This window comes from Gossypium arboreum, chromosome 3 (assembly GCF_025698485.1).
Source record: "Gossypium arboreum isolate Shixiya-1 chromosome 3, ASM2569848v2, whole genome shotgun sequence".
Classification (NCBI taxonomy): Eukaryota; Viridiplantae; Streptophyta; class Magnoliopsida; order Malvales; family Malvaceae; genus Gossypium; species Gossypium arboreum.
Window position 1 is genome coordinate 5623429 of NC_069072.1, and position 19617 is coordinate 5643045.

The window sequence follows — 19617 nt, forward strand, 5'->3', positions numbered from 1 at the left end:
AAGATTATAGATTTTATATCCCTAAAGTAGCAGTGGAGCGGATCGAATACGGCGAATCTTTTCTCCATGAAGCAGGAATGGAGTAGATTTAAGCCACCAGCCTTATCTCTCCGAAGTAGCAGTGGAGTAGACTGAAGGTTGTAGATCTTATTTTCCTGAAATAACAGTGAAGTAGATCGAATACGGCAAATATTATCTCCATGAAGCAGCAATGGAGCAGATTGAGGCCACCAGCCTTATCTCTCTAGCGTAACAGTGAAGCAGACTGAAGATAATGATTCTTATCTCCTTGCAGTACCAGTGGAGTAAATCAAAACTACAAGTCTCTTCTCCTTGAAATTACATTGGAGTATATTGAAATGCAGTGGATTAGAACGAGACTACTTGAAGAAGAATGGCCAAAAGAAGTCAACACTTGGTAAGTCCAGGCAAATTTGGCCCTTTCAAAGTCTTTGTTCCATTTTCGTTACACGATAACGAGCAAAGAGGGGCAGCTGTAATGGGCCAAAATTGCCGAGCCCAAATCACCAAAAATAAAAAACCAAATGCAAACCAAAAACCCAAACCACTAAAAATTAAAACCAAACCTAGGCCCAAATACAACCCAAACCCTAATAGCCTAAATCAGAAAATAAGACAAAAAAACCCTAAGCTATCTAAGGGTTTCAGTCGTCGCACGGTGCACGCCTCACTCCCGCACCGTACGCTACTCCTCCGCGACGTGCGCCGCTCCACCATGCCACTTCAGTAGCGTGTCCACCCACTCACCTGCAAAGGGCTAGATATTCAGTTGTAATTCGACTATATAAGGCCGCGAATAATAATGTATTAGGTTTTTTTTTTAAATACAAACAAACGAAAAGCAGAGATTGAAGGCAAAAATAGACTCAAACATTCACACAAACTAGAAAAACAACAAGCATATACGAGTAACAGATAGTAAGAAGAAATTAACGAGGTTCAAAGAACGTTAAGGGTATTTTTCTTTTTTTTTTCCTATTCTATTTTCTTTTCCCGAATATAAACATACTTTTCTTTATTTTCTTTTTTTTTAAAAGAACTTTTCAAAATTTTTATAAAAAAAAACTTACCTTTTTGGAACTTAGGCCGCCGTGCACTACGGCCGACGACGATGGAGGACGACGCCAGAGATTTAGCCGGCGAGGCAGGCCTATAAAGAGAAAAGGGTCAGGGGGAAACTTTGTTTTTTGAAGAGAGGAGAGAAAATGGGCCTTTTTTGGAAATTTTGGATTTTATAAGTGCATAAAACGGCGCCGTTTTGGTGCTGTCTTTATAAGCCAAAACGCGCGCGTTTTTCCCCTTACGCTTTGTGGACTGACCCGCTAAGGAATATCCACGTGTTTTGCTTGGATGGGCAAATTGCGCATTTGGCCCTTCCATATTTTTACTTCTTTTAATTCAGTTTTTTTTATTCTTTTGTTTTGCAATTTGCCCTTGTAATTTTCTTCCTGTTACGCGTTAGTCCCTAGTGATGCTATGCGTTTTGGAGGGTGGTAATTATTTCCCTTCTAGTCCCTCCTTGATGCCCGTGTGTTCAATTTGGTCCTATTATCTTCTATTCATTTCGGTTTAGCCCCAGAATTTCAGTTTTCAATTCAATTTGGTCCTTTTTTCGATTATTTTTGCTATTTTACCATTCAATTAATTAATTTGAGTTTCGTATTTACTATTATATTATTTATCATTTATCATTTTCATTATAACTGTCGTCATTATTATTATTTTATATATTTATTATTATTTTCTACTATTATTATTAATATATTATGATTACTATTTTTCCTATATCAGTACTATCATTATTAACTTATTATTATTATTTTTATTGGCATATTATTAAGTTATTAATATATTATTATTATTATCTTCTATTTTTTTGTTATTATTATTTTTATCGTTACTATTATATTTATGATTATTGCTAGTATTATTTTATTATTATTATTATTATTATCATATTATTAAATTAATTAATTCTGTATTATTTTCATTACCTTATATATTTTCTTTTTATATTTACTACGATTATTATTACTATTCTTATTTTATTATTATTACCTACCTACTATCATCATCCCTATATATATATTATTATTTTCTATTTTTATCTTTAATATCATTATTAACGTTTTATTTTTTATTTTTATTAATGTATTATTATTTTCATTATTATTATTGTCCTTATTTTAAACCTTTTACTTAGTAGTTTCTTATTTCATTCATTCATTTGTTCACTCGCAAATCTTCTAAATTAAACTTTTATTAATATTCATTTATCCATCCACATATTATTCCTTTTTGGCTCGTGTTATTTTATTCGTTTTTATTCATATCCCATATTTTTCCCTTGTTATTGTTATTTTATATTGTCATGTTTATTATCCTATTATGCATATTTTCATTATAATTTATTTCACATTTTATTTCAAAATCACGTTACATTTTTTACCCAAACTCATAAAAAAGGGATTTTTCAAATAAAGGCAATATTCTGTATTTGAGAAATTCGAGAAATCGTGTCCTAACGTATTGGGTTTCATTTCTTCGTTTGGTCCAAATAACCGAGTATCCCTTTAAATTTAAAATACATGAGTTTTAAATAAAATAAAAGGCAAGCTTATATTCGAGAGTTGAGGTGTTGTATTCTAACGTACTGGATATGACATCTTACCTTGATGTGAGACGGTCTTTGACATGCATTCTACTTTATCTAAGCAATTTTTAAGGAAAAACATTATTACTAAGTAGGGTCGTATTTAAAACTCTTTTAAAATTTTTAATTTTCAACATTAAGGCATAAGTTAATCAACTAGGTACCAATTTTAGACGTATCAATGGTGCTAATCCTTCCTCGTATGTAACCAACTTCCGAACCCATTTTCTGAATTTCATAGACCAAAACCATTGTTTTAATAAAGGAAACTGTTTGTTAAGAATAACTGCTTTTTTGAGGTGACCCGACCACACCTCAGCAAAAAATGATTGGTGGCGACTCCCAATTTGTGTTTTCAAAAGTCAATTCCTGTTTTTCAAAAAAATGGTTTCGACAGACTTGATTTGATTTTGGATTTAATTATTCCAGGTACAAATCAATGGAACTTGGAGCTTATAGTTTCAATTTTTACTAAAGATGAAGTTAATTGCATCACAAATATTCCTTTGCCATGGCACTTACAAGATGACCAACTGATTTGGAGTGGTGAACATTTTGACTTATACATTGTTCGAAGTGGATATCGCTTGCTAATCAATCCCCCCATCTTAGACTTGACTGCGTGCAATGTTTACAAACAACTTTGGCAATTACAATATCCATCCAAGGTAAAAATCTTAATTTGGAAGTTTATGCGTAATTATGTCCCTACAAAAAAAATAATTTATTCATGAAGAGAGTGGCTACAGATGCCTTATGTCTTTGTTGTTTTTTCTGATATCGAAATTGTTAAATCATGTAAGTAGAGATTGTGTGTTCACATGTGGAATTTGGGATAAACTTGGAATTAAATGGCCATCAGGTATATCGCAATTAGACTTTGTCAACTAGCTATCATGGCTTTATGTACAATATACAGGTGCAAAGAAAATTGAGATCGCAATAACAATGTGGGCAATTTAGACTGCAAGAAATGAATGTTACATTGAAGGATCCAATCAAAGGGTTGAGGAACTCATCACCTTTGTCCAAGGGTGTTGTGCTGAGTTGAGTGTTATAGTGTCGTAGATGAAGCATCCAAATCCACAGGCTGAGGTCCTCTAGTCTTCACCAATATCATTGTATGCCAAAGTTAATGTAGATGCAAGTTTTGTCCCTGGAAACAAACATTCATGCTCAGGTGTGATTATCTGAGATGATAAGGGCCAAATTTTATGCTCTTGTTGGAGAAACAACTAATGTATTTGTTCCACCTTTACGGCAGAGGCGGTAGCGGTGATGCAAGTGGCTACAGTTTGCTATTGACATAGGCTTCTCACATGTGATAATAGATAGTGACTCATTATCAGATATTTCGAAGCTAAACTCACAGGAAATTGATTTATCAGAGATAAAACTCGTTTACCTGGGATGCGAAGAGACTCTTGGAAAGCTTCATTTCCTGTCGTTTTGTGTTCATCACCAGCAATGGTAACCAAATTGCACATGCAATGGCATCGGAGGGGATGCTTAGGCAAAGGGAGGCTTTTTGGGTAGAAGATGCATCGTCGCTAGCCTTGAATTGTGCTGCGACCGGTCTTGATGTATGGACCCACCTTGATGATCAGATGCGCATGTGAAGTTTTTGGGGAATCATTGTTAATTTGTTTTTCCCATTTCTTTTCTAGTTTTCTTTAACGTTTTATGATGCTTATCAAGGAGACTAGTGCTGATTGAGCTCAAGTTTTGCTAAAAAGAGGGGATGGTCAGTTCATTTCTCTACAATTTTTCTTATATTTTTAAATGCTATTTTACTTTTCGATCTTTTAAGGTTCTGTTTTTAAGGACTAAATTTGTTTCAGCTATTATTATTTTTAAAAAAATAAAAATCTCCATCATACATTAATTATCTAATAGACATATCTTTTAATAATGTTATGATTTCTTTCTTTTCCTACCCAAAAAATTGAGAAAATTATATTTTAAAACATATTAAAAAGAAAATTAATTTCCATATTAATTATAGCCTACATTATAATCTAAAAGACATTTTAATTATAGTCTATATTATATACTTTAAAAGTTAAAGATTGATATTAATTTCCTTTTTAAAACCCGTACCTAACATAAGCGAAAAGATGCATAATAATTCTTTAAAAGCATGCCTAATATAATATTACTTAAGATTCATACTTTATTTTTATAATAGTTTATCATTTCCCAATTTAAATATAACTTTAGTCTTAAAAAATTTGTGATTACCTAAATATTAATTTACGATTACAAAATTCATATTATTTTAAAATTTAGTCCCTAGTATACATATTTAACCAAAAACATAGAATTATTCTATCACATAATTATAATTTGAATAAATTATATAAAAAAATAATATGAATATTTGATATGGTAAATTAATATTTAGGTAATTAAGTTTTTATATGGAAAATATATTAGTATATTAATATTATATTTAAAGTTGGAATAGGCCGACATTTATATAAATTGATTACGAGTGTTTCTTTTTAAATTAATATTATATTAGGCACAAGAAATCAGAATAAAACCATTACTTCGATAGATGAAATTATTACGAGTGTTTTTAATTAATGTTATATTAGGCATGATTTTTATAATTAATTTTTGGTATTTTCTCAATTATATGCTTTTAATTTTTGTATTCCTTCATAAGTTTTGGTATTATTTTGAAAAAAATTTGGTATAAGATATAATTTAGAGTAAAAAAATTATTTTTAATAATAAAAATTTGGATGAGATTTTGTAAAAGAAAAATTGTAAAAAATTATATTTTATGATAATTCAAAAAATACAAAAAATAAATAAATGAAAAAATATTGAGACGAACAAAAATTGGTATCCATCACAATTTTTATATCCTCTCATGTTATTTGCTATTCTCTAGTATTCTTTTTATACATTCTCATATTTTTTGGTACTTTCTAAGAATTTTTTATTTTCCTCATAATTCTTAGTATTTCCTCATATATTTTGATACATCCTCATCATTTTTATACTTCCTCTTTTATATATATTTACTCAAGTTTTAGTGTATTCCTCGTGATCTTTGGTACATCATCATATTTTTATATCCTTTTTGTGTACTTTTTCAGACTATTTGTACTGCCTCATATGTTTTGATACATATTCATAATTTTTTTATTTTCTCACTTTTGTTGTATTTCCTTAGGTTTTATGGTATTCTCTCATAAATTTTGATACTTCCTCATTTTTTTATATTCCTCATAATTTTTATACATCTTTATAATTTTGGTAAATTATATTTTATATCCTCAAATTTTTTTAGTACTTTCTTAGATTTTTTTATATTCCCTCATAATTTTTATACTTCCTCATATATTTTAGTTACGTCGTCATTTTTTTAATATTTCCCTAGTTTTATGGTATTCTTTCATAATTTTGGTACTTCCTCATATTTTTTTAGTATTCCTTCATATTTTTTGGTATTCCCTCATAACTTTTTTTTTGTATATCTTCATAATTTTTGGTGCATCTTCATTTTTTTGGTAATTCCTTTTTTTTTTATCCCTCATAATTTTGTCTTCACTCATAATTTTTGGTACTTACTCATTTTTTTTGTATTTCCTCGTAACTTTTTATACATCTTTTGATACTACCTCATAATTTTTGGCAATTCATTGTATTTTGGGTATTTCTTCATAAATTTTTGTGAAAAATAAAATAAAATAAAATAAAGAACACACAAATTTTACGTGGAAATCCTTTCGGGAAAAAAACCACGGGCAGATGAGAAGAAAATTCACTATGTCGAAAAATTTGAATCAAATACAAGACAAATAGACTATGTCTATTTATAGGCTTGCAAAGCCATATTCTAGTAGGATTGAAACACTTTATCCTAATCAATATAAAATGGATAGAGTTTAATAAGGTTTAAAAACCTTATTCTAAAATAAAATAAAAGAAGTCTAGTTCTATATGGATTTTACTTTTATTTTATTTTCCATCGTATTTTATTTAAATAAGAATTTGGGTCACTTAATTCTAACAATCTCCACCTTGACACAAATTCTCAATGAACAAGTTCTTCATCGTAAACTTTCAATAAACAAGTTCTCCACCTCTTCCATAAAACCCCTTAAGGGTTTAACTTCAACAATGAACACCAACCAAGTCTAAACAATGCTCAAACTTGGTTATAGGAAGTGACTTAGTCATCATATCTGCAGGATTTTCATAAGTACTAATTTTGCTCACAACAATATCACCACGAGCAATAATATCACGAAAAAAATGATACCAAATATCAATGTGTTTTGTTCTCTCATGAAACATTTGATCTTTTGTAAGAAAGATGGCACTCTGACTATCACAAAATACTGTGCTGATTTGCAGGTCTTCATTGAGTTCACTAAATAGTCCCTTCAACTAAATAGCTTCTTTACAAGCCTCAGTAATCGCTATGTACTCAGCTTCGGTGGTAGACAAAGCGACTGTAGTTTGCAAAGTGGCTTTCCAACTAATTGCACAACCTCCGATTGTAAAGACGTAACCTGTGAGAGATCTTCTTCTATCAAGGTCTCCAGCAAAATCAGCATCAACATACCCTATAACTCCATCTTTAGTTCTTCCAAACTAAAAGCAAACATCAGTAGTGCCTCGTAAGTATCTTAAAATCCACTGAACTACTTTCCAATGTTCGTTACCGGGATTTGCCATATATCTGCTAACTGCATTGACTGCATATGATAAATCTGGACGTGAACAAACCATAGCATACATGAGAGATCCCATTGCACTAGAGTATGGAACATGTGACATGTACTCAATCTCATCATCGATTGAGGAGACAAGGCCGATGAAAGTCCGAAATGGGTCGCTAAAGGAGTACTAACGAGCTTAGCACTCTGCATATTGAACTCGCAAAGAACTTTCTCAATGTACCCCTTCTGACTTAGGTACAATTTACTTGCTTTTCTATCTCTGAGAATCTCCATACCAAGTACCTTCTTTACTGGTCCTAAATCTTTTATCTCAAATTCTTCACTTAGTTGGGCTTTAACCTTTCTTATCTCCCATTTATCTTTTGCTGCTATCAACATGTTATCAACATAAAGAAGTAGATACACAAAAAAACCATCACTGTTTTTCTTAAAGTAAACACAACTGTCTAAACTACTTCTTTTGAAATCATGAGAAGTCATAAAGGAATCAAACCTCTTGTACCACTGTCTTGGTGACTATTTCAAACCGTAAAGGGACTTTCTCAGCAAGCAAACATAGTCCTCTTTTTCTAAGACTATAAAACCCTCTGGTTGTTGCATGTAAATATCTTCCTCAAGTTCTCCATGCAGAAATGCAGTTTTTACATCTAACTGCTCAAGCTCCAAATCATGCATGGCCACAATACCAAGCAAAGCTTGAATCGAACTATACTTAACAACTGGAGAGAACACATCTGTGAAGTCCACTCCTGGAATTTGACTGTAACCCTTTGCAACAAGCCTTACTTTATATCTGGGTTCTTCAACTCCTAGAGTCCTTTCTTTCTTTTTAAACACCCATTTACAACGAACAACCTTTTTACCTTTAGGAAGTTTCACAAGGTCCCATGTTCTATTTTTGTGGAGTGATTCTATCTCTTCTTGCATAGCAAACATCCACTTTTCTGAGTCTTCACAGCTAACCACCTCAGAATAATTAGATGGCTCTTGATTCGCATCTATATCTTCAGCCACTTTTAAAGCACAAGCAACTAGATCAACCTCGGCATACTTCTTTGGAGGTTTAATTTCTCTTCTAGCTCTGTTTTTGGTGATAGAGTATTGTGGTGAAGAAGCAACTCTATTCTCAATTTTTGTTCTGGCTTGAGGAGTTGACTCTGTATTAATCTGATGCTCCACCTGCTTTTGATTTTCTTTATTGGAAGAGTCTTTAAGAGATAAGTTGGGTAGCATAGCAGTTTCATCAAAAACAACATCTCTGCTAATCACAACTTTTCTATTTTCAGGACACCATAACTTATACCCTTTTTACACCAGCTTTATAACCAAGAAAAATGCATTTAATAGATCTCGGTTCCAATTTTCCATTATCAACATGAGCATACGCAGGACACCTAAAAATCTTTAAATCAAAATAATTAGCAGGATTACCAGACCATACCTCTTGTGGAGTCTTTTTCTCAATGGCAACGGATGGAGATCGGTTGATCAAAAAACATGCAGTAGAGGCCGCTTCTGCCCAAAATGCCTTCAGTAAGTTGGCATTTGACAACGTACATCGAACCTTCTCTATGATTGTTCTGTTCATTTGTTCTGCAACGCCGTTTTGCTGTGGAGTATGACGAACTGTCAAGTGTCTCATGATCCCTTCTGACTTGCACAATCTATTAAACTCATCAGAACAAAACTCTAAGTCATTGTCTGTGCGGAGGTATTTTATCTGTTTTCCCTTCTGTTTTTCAATCATAATTTTCCAAGACTTAAATGTGGAAAACACATCGCTTTTCTGCTTCAAGAAAATGCCCAAACTTTTCTGGAAAAATCATCAATGAAGGTTAGCATATAATTAGCTCCACCTCTCGAAGGCACTCTGGATGGCCCCCACAGATCAGAATGAATATACTCCAACGTTCCCTTCGTGTTATGGATTCCTCTAATGAATCGAACTCTCTTTTACTTCCCAAAAATACAGTGCTCATAGAAATTCAGTTTGCAAATTCCTTGCCCATTAAGAAGTCCTCTTTTGCTTAATTTTGCCATGCCATTCTCACTCATATGCCCTAGGTGCATATGCCAAAGTTTAGTAACATCATCATTTGACAAGGAAGAGGAAGCGACAACTGCATCACCAGTAACAGTAGAACCTTGTAAAACATATAACTTAGCAATCTTTCTCTGCCCTTTCATCAGAACAAGGGACCCTTTGGAAATCTTTAAAACCCCACTTTCAGCTGTGTATCTATACCTTTTTGAATCAAGAGTACTCAACGAAATTAAATTTATTTTCAATTCTGGAGCATGCCGCATGTCACTAAGTGTTCTGACAACTCCATCAAACATCTTAACTTTAATTGTTCTAACACCTACGATTTTACACGAAGCATTATTTCCCATCAAAACAACACCTTCAGATACTGTTTCGTAAGTTATAAACCAATCCCGATTGGGACTCATGTGGAAGGTGCAGCCTAAATCAAGTATCCACTCATCACTTACTTTAGAATCATTGACAGAAGCGACTAGAAGTTCACCATCGCTGTAGTCTTCTACAACATCAGCTTCACCGAAATTTTCTGGTTGTTTTCCCTTTTGATTCGTAACCTCCCTTTTAATCTTATTTTGTAGCTTATAACACTCAGATTTAATGTGCCCTTTCTTCTTGCAGAAGTTACAAGTTTTACCTATGTTTGAAGACTTCGATCTACCCTTAGATTTACCACGAGGATTCCGTTCCTGTGTCCTACCACGATCATCATCAGCATTCCGATCTTGTCTCCCACAAACAATGAGACCCTCTCCCTGAGAGTCGGGTTTAACTATAAGATGCTTCATCTTATCATACGAGGTTAAAGAATCATAAACCTCATCAACTGTGAGAGACTCGCGGCTATATAAAATCATGTCTCGAAAGGTTGAATAAGACGGGGGCAACGAACAAAGTAGAATCAACCCTAGATCTTCCTTATCATACTGAACCTCCATGGCCTCCAAGTTTAAGAGAATTTCTTTAAACACTGTTAAGTGTTCGTGTACAGACGCACCTTCCTCCAAACGATGAGCATAAAGACGCTGCTTCATATGCAACTTGCTTGTTAGAGTTTTCGACATACATATTTGTTCTAGCCTCTTCCATAATGCAGCGGTAGTTTTCTCTTTCATCACATCCTGCAAAATTTCGTTGGACAAATGTAAATGTAATTGTGTTAATGCCTTTCGATCCTTACGCTTCTTCTCTTCATCTGTTAATGTCGAAGGCATCTTATCTATCCCTAGCAGGGCATCCTCCAGATCCATCTGTGCAAGAACTGCTTGCATCTTAATTTGCCACAACGTAAATCTGGTGTTGCGATCGAACAGCGGAATTTCATACTTCAAAGACGCCATTACCGTGGTCAAGATGAATAACCCAGAAGCTCTGATACCAATTTGTGAAAAATAAAATAAAATAAAATAAATAAAATAAAGAACACACAAATTTTACGTGGAAACCCTTTCGGGAAAAAAACCACGGGCAGAAAAGAAGAAAATTTACTATGTCGAAAAATTTGAATCAAATACAAGAGAAATAGACTATGTCTATTTATAGGCTTGCAAAGCCATATTCTAGTAGGATTGAAACACCTTATCCTAATCAATATAAAATAGATGGAGTTTAATAAGGTTTAAAAACCTTATTCTAAAAAAAAAAAAGTCTAGTTCTATATGGATTTTACTTTTATTTTATTTTCCATCGTATTTTATTTAAATAAGAATTTGGGTCACTTAATTCTAACAATTTTGATTCATTCTCATAAGTTTTGGTACTTCTTTATAACTTTTGGTACTTTCTCATAATTCTTGGTATTCTATCATAATTTTTGTAATATTGTTTTGAAAAGAATGTTTGGTACAAGATATAATTTGAGTAAATAAAATATTATTTTTAAATATTAAGAAATTTCAACGAGATTGTGTAATGGAAAAAAATTGTATGAAAAATTAAATAAATGAAAAAATTTTGAGACGAGCTAAAAATTGGTATCCCTCACAATGTTTGATATCCCCTCATGTTATTTGGTATTCTCTCGTAATTTTTTGCACTTCCTCATTTTTTTTTTATGTTCCCTCATAATTTTTAGTACTTCTTTACATTTTTAGTAAGGTAATCCATTTACATTACAAAGGAGTAATTTCCCCATAATGAACCCTTTGAAGTTCCCCATAATGGAACCCTTTAAAGTTATGGAGACTTACTAATGAGATGTTAGCAACTATTAATCTTCCGTGTTGCCAGCCAACCCTTTTTGTGGCCCAATTAACAACTTTACTGAGAGACTGAGAATCTAGACTCCTAATGTTGTCATGCCATATAGGGAATGCTCCTGATGTTACACATCATGCCATTCAGGGAATGCTCCTATGCTATGTTTTCTTTAAAAAAAGTTGACACAAGACCAGCCTTCAATTCCCTCCGTTCTTGCGTTTTGCTTTTATGGTAAGCAAAAGCTTCATATCATCGTAATAGACTTGATTGCTGATTTGAGCATTGGAAAAAAGCAATGTGAATCTAAATCTTTTATATTGCATTGGCCTACTGCCCATTCATTCCCACCTCAGGATTACCAATTAAACAATGCATTCCAGATAAGCATATGAACATTTCTTTGACCATTGGAGCCCATAGTTCAAAAGAGGGGAAATCCCGCTTCGTTACCACCTTCGTCACATTTTTTAAGTTCCTGAGGTTTTAAAGATCCCTTGACTGATAAGAGGAAAATAAATTGAAGATTCTAGCTGTAATTCGGATTGACTGTGCAAAGGAAAAGAGATTGCATGGAGCATGTGAAAGTACATCATGAATTTGGAAATCTTGAACCATTTTTGAGCTATTTATATATCCAACCTTTTACAATCTTTTTTACTTATATCCAGACCCTACAAAGTTCATAAATCTTTACCTCAACTGTAAAGCAAATAAATCGTTAGAGACCAACATTTATCATTTCTTAAACAAAGAAACCCAACAACTTTGGAGAGAGCTACTACTCAAAGCTCTTTAAAATGTCCATTGTTAAAGAAAGAAAGAAGGATGCTGTTGAGCACGAAAGTCATGGATGACATTATCTCCTTAATTCCAAAGCATCTCTGACTATAAACTCACTCTAACTGCACTATCTTATATATATGGATTTATAAATATCATGTGATTAATAGAATAAGGTTCTGACATAATATAATTGCAAGTGCTTCAATGTCTGATGTTTTTTTTTTAATTGTGATGGATAGTTGCTCAAGTGTAGTGGAAAATGGAGAAAGATTTAGGACTTTTAGGTTATTTGAGATGATGTTTTTCTTGAGTTATTTTAATACATTTTGGTTTTTGAGTGCTTCGAATTTTATGATTTTGAATGCAGGTTTTTGTTTAATTGCATAATGTTTTGGTAGGTCAATATGTTCGATTGTTTTTTTTTGTTTGAATCTAATATTAAATATCGATTTGTGTAGATGGGCTTAGTGTGTTTATCTGCCTCGATTGTTCTATATCCCATGTGATCTAGAGGGAAAAGAAGTGTTAAAGATGGGCTATATGGCGAATGGTGGTGGTATTGATGCCTTTAGGGAGCTTATTTGTGCTATTGAATTTTTTTTTTTTTAATTTCCCTTATACTACAGACACTTCTCTTCAATGTCTTCGATTCATTGTCTTGAGCAAGGACGTGATGCTTGTTTCATGCTTCCCAGACCAATTCATGCGCAAAACTTGGTGTTCCCGTAAGTTCCTTTTTTTCTTTTTAGTGCTTTTGCTTCGATGCATTTGTGTTGTCTTTTTACTTGTGTTTTTTTTTTTTATGAAAAGAAAAGATAATATGATGACTGTAATTTGATAATAGTGGAAAGGATATCATTGATATTATCTTTTTACGAAAGAATGGGTAATTGAACATGATGAGAATGTTGGTTTTATGAACTTTCAAGACAAAAGTTAAAATATAAAGTTTCGCCAGTATAGATAATTAACATAATTATGTCGAAAATTTAGATATTTAGGGATAATGTACAAGCGTATAATATTTGAGTCATCCATGATGAAAACTCAACTCAACGCTTGGTATAACGTCAAGTTTTGAGTTCAATGAGACAAAATACATCACCAGTATGTGGCTGCTAACACTATAAAATAATATAAAATATATCATCCCATAGTAAAAATTGCCAAGTATCCGTAATGAGAAGGAAAAAGATGAGTACTATACTCTTAATAAACCAATAACATAAATATATTAGAGTGTTATAATTATAGGAATACTCTTGATGGGATCTATCTATGTGAGTGGAAGTATTGCCGCTTCTAGGAGCTTAAGGGTGTGGTTTTAACAGCACTCCTAAAAAAAGGTTACAAATATATAGCCATAATAGTGCCTTTGGATATTGTGCATTGACTAATGTTGAAATCATTATGTGAGATGTGTTCAGCTAATCAAATGGAATAGTTAGTTCAAAGCATAGTCTATCATGCAATTTTAGTTAATTAACATGTTTTCATTAAGTGAAGGTTCAATCGTAAGACGCCTTTATTTATGCAATTGATTTATAAGATTATCAAAATCTAGAATATTTTGAAAATGGGAAGAGTTTGTTGGAACATTTTCAATATATATATAGTGTTCCAATAATTACAAATGAAACGTTATAACTAACCAATAGTTATATAACTTGGTTGTTAACCAAGAGTGATCACATTTCATAGTGATGAATTATGTTTCTTAAATTCAAAATTATATCACTTTATTATTAACAACGAATCATGATTATTCATTGATACATCTATTGAATAATTATGTTTATTGTTAAAATAGTGACTATCCATTTAAATAGTTGTGTTCCTATAAAAGATACAAGAACTCCTATAAACGGGAGACAAATTTCATTTGTCTGTCATACCATAAATTTTTTTATAGGAATTGATATTTTTACTATGCTTCGCTTAGTGTTCAGTAGACTGTTTTTATCAGTGCAAAATATAGATAGTTATTGAGCTTCATTATATCATTGAGGTTCATCAGGCCATCCCATGGAGCGTTGGACATTTTTGATCATTAAGCCATCATATTAAATTCAATTATTATTATTTTTTGAAATGTAATCTTGAAAGCATGGATTTCCAGAGCTTTTTAATCTTGAAATAATTCTTAAATGTTGCATTAAATAGTATTTTTGTTTTAAAGTGCAATAATGTTTAACTTTACTCTTTTATTTCCAACAAGTTCTCTCGTGTAAGTAACCTAATGGGTAATATATGAACTTTAATTCATCATTATATCACTCTTAGAAAAACTCTAAATTATTATGGTGAAAAGGGATAAATTTTAAAAGTATATAAGATTTTGATTTAATGTGTAATTGTATATATAAATTTTAATTTGGTGTAATTATACATATGAAACTCTATTTGTGATTCAAATGTATACTTAAAATTTAATTTTAATTTAATCATACAAGTTTAAAGAAATGAGTGCATCAATTTATTTTTATATTAGATAAATATAATTATTTATGTATGCAATATATAAATATAAAATGATATTATATCAATAATTGTGTTAATAATTTATTTAAAATTGAACCAAATCAAATCAAAATTTCATATATAAAATTATACAAATCAAAATTTATATATAATTTTACAGATATATATATATATATATATAAATAGAATGAAAATCGCATTTTGCAGATGTAAATTCGTAAGATTCGAAAGCCAAATTTATTAGATATAAAAAGTAATTACTTTAACCAATGTAACTCAACTTCACATTCACGTTATCGCGTAAGCTGCGTGTTATCATATGCTTGCCACCTCAGAAAGTTGCTCAGAGTGGGCAAAAGAGAAAAGGTTGTCTCTACTATACAGGGTATTGCTTTATATTTTTGAACTGCACTGCCCATTTGCATAGATTCTGCCTTTTCCAAAGATTTCTTGGAAAGTTAATTACACCGAAGTAAATTAGTTTGCTAGGATTTTTAACCTTTCCACAACACTTTTTTCTTAAATGAAACCAAATCTTCTTACATTATTTTTCTTTTAAATTCTTACTTTGGAAGTGATGAGCTATTAGTGACTCATGCACCAAAAAAGTTGGATTCAACTTCCACATCTACACCCCCTTTAAATACACACCATTTCCCAAAAAACATGATTCATCACAACCTCAAGAAACATTCAACAGCTTGTTGGCATTGTATTACATTTCATTCTTCAAAAGAAAGAAAAAAAATGAAGAATCAGATGCTTAAACAAGTTATTGGAGTTCCAATCAAAGCAACAACATATGGAGTTGGGAGAAGAACATCAAGGCAATACTTACCTGATGTTGCAGGCCAATACCACATTTCACAACACGGGTCTACAAAAAGTAGGCCTCCCTTTCAATACTTACTAATGGTAGATATGACATGTTTTCATTTTCTAAGGAAATTGTTTGTAACTGCAGGCAAAGGTAACTTTGTACTTAAAAGGATGAACTTGCTAGGGAAGAAAGCTGATACATTCGCCCATGGTGTCCGAGAGCATGGTATGAACCACTCTCATGCTATCAGCTATATTAATGTCTCTTAAGATTAAAGTGAAATGAAAGCTAAAGTTTACGTTTTTTAAACCTGCAGTGAGATTGGGGACAAAGATCAGTGAAACAGTGAAGGGAAAGCTGAGTTTAGGGGCAAGGATTCTTCAAGTAGGAGGATTGGAGAAGATTTTCAAGCAATTATTTAGTTTCAGAGAAGGAGAGAAGCTGTTGAAGGCTTGCCAATGTTACTTATCAACAACGGCAGGCCCTATTGTAGGCCTACTTTTCATCTCATCTGAAAAGGTTGCCTTTTGTAGTGAGAGATCAATCAAAGTCCCTTGTGCGAATGGAGAATATGTGAGAGTCCATTACAAGGTTGTGGTTCCAGTTGAGAAAATAAAGGGGGTGAACCAGAGTGAAAACATGAAGAAACCATGGCAAAAGTACATGGAAATTGTGACAGTGGATGGTTTTGATATCTGGTTCATGGGGTTCTTGAATTATCACAAAGCTTTCAAGTGTCTGCAGCAGGCAATCTCACAGAGACTGGAAGATGTAGACACTTTCAAGGTGGCTTAACAAATGTTTCATGAACCATGAGATTGTTTTGTTGATGAAATGTGGAAGAGTAATCAGTAAATCACAGTTACAAATGTAAAAAAAAAGGTTGTTCTAGATTGAGTATACATTCCTTAATTAAGGATCAAAATTAAATTCTATTTTATGTTGATTTTTACTGGAATATGTTATATCCGGCATGAATATAATATGGATTGGAACATGTCTAGTTTATGCTAGAATTTTTTAATTTTTAACAAAGTATTATAACTATACAAATAATATTACCCGAATAGTTATGAGATATTAGTTGAATAATTATGATTCCTATTGAAAATTATATCTCTATAAAAAACATAAAAATTCTTATTTAGTGAGATTTTATTTGAAAAATATACTGTAATAGGTTAATTTTGGCCCAGACTAAAAAACCCAACAAAAGAAATAGAGAATAAACCAAAATGAACAAATGTCCACTGTCCAAATATTACAGCCCAAAACAATTACAATGGCCCAATGCGCAATAATAATAAAATTAAGCCCAAAATTTTACAAACAGAAGCCCAAGATTGAAGACCCAAAATTACAAGGCCCAAACGGCCCAAAACTCAAACAAGTTTCAGTCAACTAGGAACCTTAGCCGCTAGCCTTGCGTTGCTTCAGCAGCCTCCAGTGCATAGTCTCCGTACCACCACGTACCTCCGTACTCCTGTACTTGCGAGCCAATGCAGAATCGACAGCGACAAAGAGACGAAAAGAGAAAAACAGCACAACAAAGAATTTTTTTGTATTATTTTTTTTCTTGGCTATAAAGCCCAAAGAGAACGGTTTGTAAAAAACGGGGAGAGAATGGAAAAGTACCAATAGAAAGAAAGAAAGATATATTAAAAAAAAACAATTTATTCGAAGGTATATTTTCATGTTTTTATAGCCTACGCACATCGAATATAGTATACATGCATATATATATAAAAGGTTCAACCTTTTACCTTTTTTTTCATCTTTCTTATCGATGATCAGGAGGACGAAACATTGGAGCTTCTTCATGTCCTTTCGGCTTCTGTAGAGTTTTTGAATGTTTTGACCACAGATCTGGGTCAGAGAAGGAAAAAGGGTAAAAAGGGGGCCAGTTTCGTACCTCCAGCCGCCATGCACAGCGGTCACCGACGACGGACGAACGGTGGTCCGATCGTTGGAAACAGAGGCCCCAAAGAGAAAATAAGACCCCTTTCCCTTTTTTTTTTTTCAGAAAACATGAAGGAATGAAATTTTTTTCTTAAAAAAATTAACTTTTAGGCCATGGAAAACAGCGTCATTTAGGGCCTGTTTCAGTGGCCTTAAAATGGTGTCGTTTTACTTCATACCAGTGCGACCCGACCCGACACCTAAAGATCCGCATGTTTCTGTTAAAAGGGTTATTTACCCTTTGGATCCTTCCGCACTTGCGGCATGTTACAATCTGATCCCCTTTCCTTTTTTTTCATTTTTACAAATTCGACCGCAAAATTTTTCATTCAATCTAGTCCGATGCGTGTCCGCATATTGGGATATTTTCCTATTTAGTCCTTACCCCTTTTCGCGCGTCTTATTTTGCTCCTATTTCGCCTTTATTAATTAAATTTGTTGCAATTTTTGCCTCTAATTTTATCCTGATTTCAATAAAGTCTTTTGATTAATGTATTTTGTCATTTGCTTATTAACTTTTCTATCATTCTTCATTTTAGTTAATATTATTTTTATTTTCATATCTAGCATCTATCCTTTTCATATTTAATTTTTAATATTTCGTGAGTAATGTTTTTTAAGAATCCTAAATTTAGTTTTTATATGTTCTATTTACTTCTTTTATTTTGTTTCTATAATATTATTACCATTATTATTATTTATATATTTGATTTCAAATTATGAATTTTATATTCATAATTTCATTTTCACTTCAACTTGTTTCTTTATTTTTTTTATCTTTTACAAATTATTTTCTTTTACATTTATTCATGTTTTCTTCTCTATTATTCGATTAACAGTGTTCCTTATGTGTATGTGTTAATGCTATTATCATTGTCATTATTTGTTTTATTTATCATTTGATGGTGCTAGTTAGTGTTAAAATAGTGTATATTATACGATTCTCACGTGTTGTTTTATTAACGTATTCATTATTATCCTTTGTTAAAGTGACATTTCATTCGCATATCGCTTTAAAAATTTTATTAACTCATAAAGAAGGAAAACTTTTAAAAAAAATTATAATATTTTGGCATTTTGGAAATTCGAGGAAATCATGCCTTAACTTACGGGGTTTTGATTTTTCTCTTTGAATCTAAATTGCCAAAGATCCGTCCAAATTTCGAAATATGTGCTTTCTTGATAAAAATAAAGGCGATATTCCGTGTTTAGAAACTCGAGAAAGTCGTGCTGTAATACTCCGAAAATTTTTACAGTAAAATATTATACGTGATATAGTAAAATAAGGAAATAAAGTGACAAAAAGGGAAATTTTGAGTTATGTCAATATTGGGAAGAATATTATGATATATTAATTAAAGAAAGGACTAAATTGCAAAGATGAGAAAAGTCTTGTTGCACAAGAGTAAATACTCAAAATTTAAGGGGTTGAAGTGTAAATATAAAAAAGTTGAAAGACTGATGGTGAAAATATTTTAAGGGTGGAATGATCTAGAAACCAATAAAAATTGATAAATTAGGACCAAATTGAATAGGTGAAAAATTATGAGGGACTAAATTATAATTTTACCAAATTAAGTGATGACTCAAGGATGGAATTCTAAAAGATCATGAAGGGAAAAATGGTCAATTAGTAAGAGAGAGAATTCTAGAATGTAATGATCATGTTGATGATATTTTAAATTAATTAATTAGATAAATATTATTTTATTAATATTTTTATGAGATATTTATTATTATATTATTATTTATTTAGTATAAAAGGAAGGAAAGATGAAGAATTATCATCATCTTTCCTTTCCCATGCAAACCAACCTAAGAGAAGAAGAAGAAAATAAGTTTTCTTTCTTTACAATTTAGTCCTTCCACCAAAAATTCATTATTTTCACCTAAAAATTGAAAGAATTTTCATAGCCATCAAAAGAGAAAGATAGCAAGGAGATGATGGGGAGCA

At 31.9% G+C, this 19617-nt stretch overlaps 1 protein-coding gene across 1 annotated transcript; it reads left to right on the plus strand.

The window, feature by feature from the left end:
* Positions 1 to 15488: 15488 nt before the first annotated feature.
* On the plus strand, positions 15489 to 16720 carry LOC108475518 (GEM-like protein 4). The gene is made up of 3 exons (XM_017777489.2): positions 15489 to 15770; positions 15849 to 15929; positions 16021 to 16720. The coding sequence occupies exons 1-3, from the start codon at positions 15551 to 15553 to the stop codon at positions 16497 to 16499; spliced, it is 780 nt and encodes a 259-aa protein (XP_017632978.2). The 5' UTR covers positions 15489 to 15550; the 3' UTR covers positions 16500 to 16720.
* The last annotated feature ends 2897 nt before the right edge of the window (positions 16721 to 19617 follow it).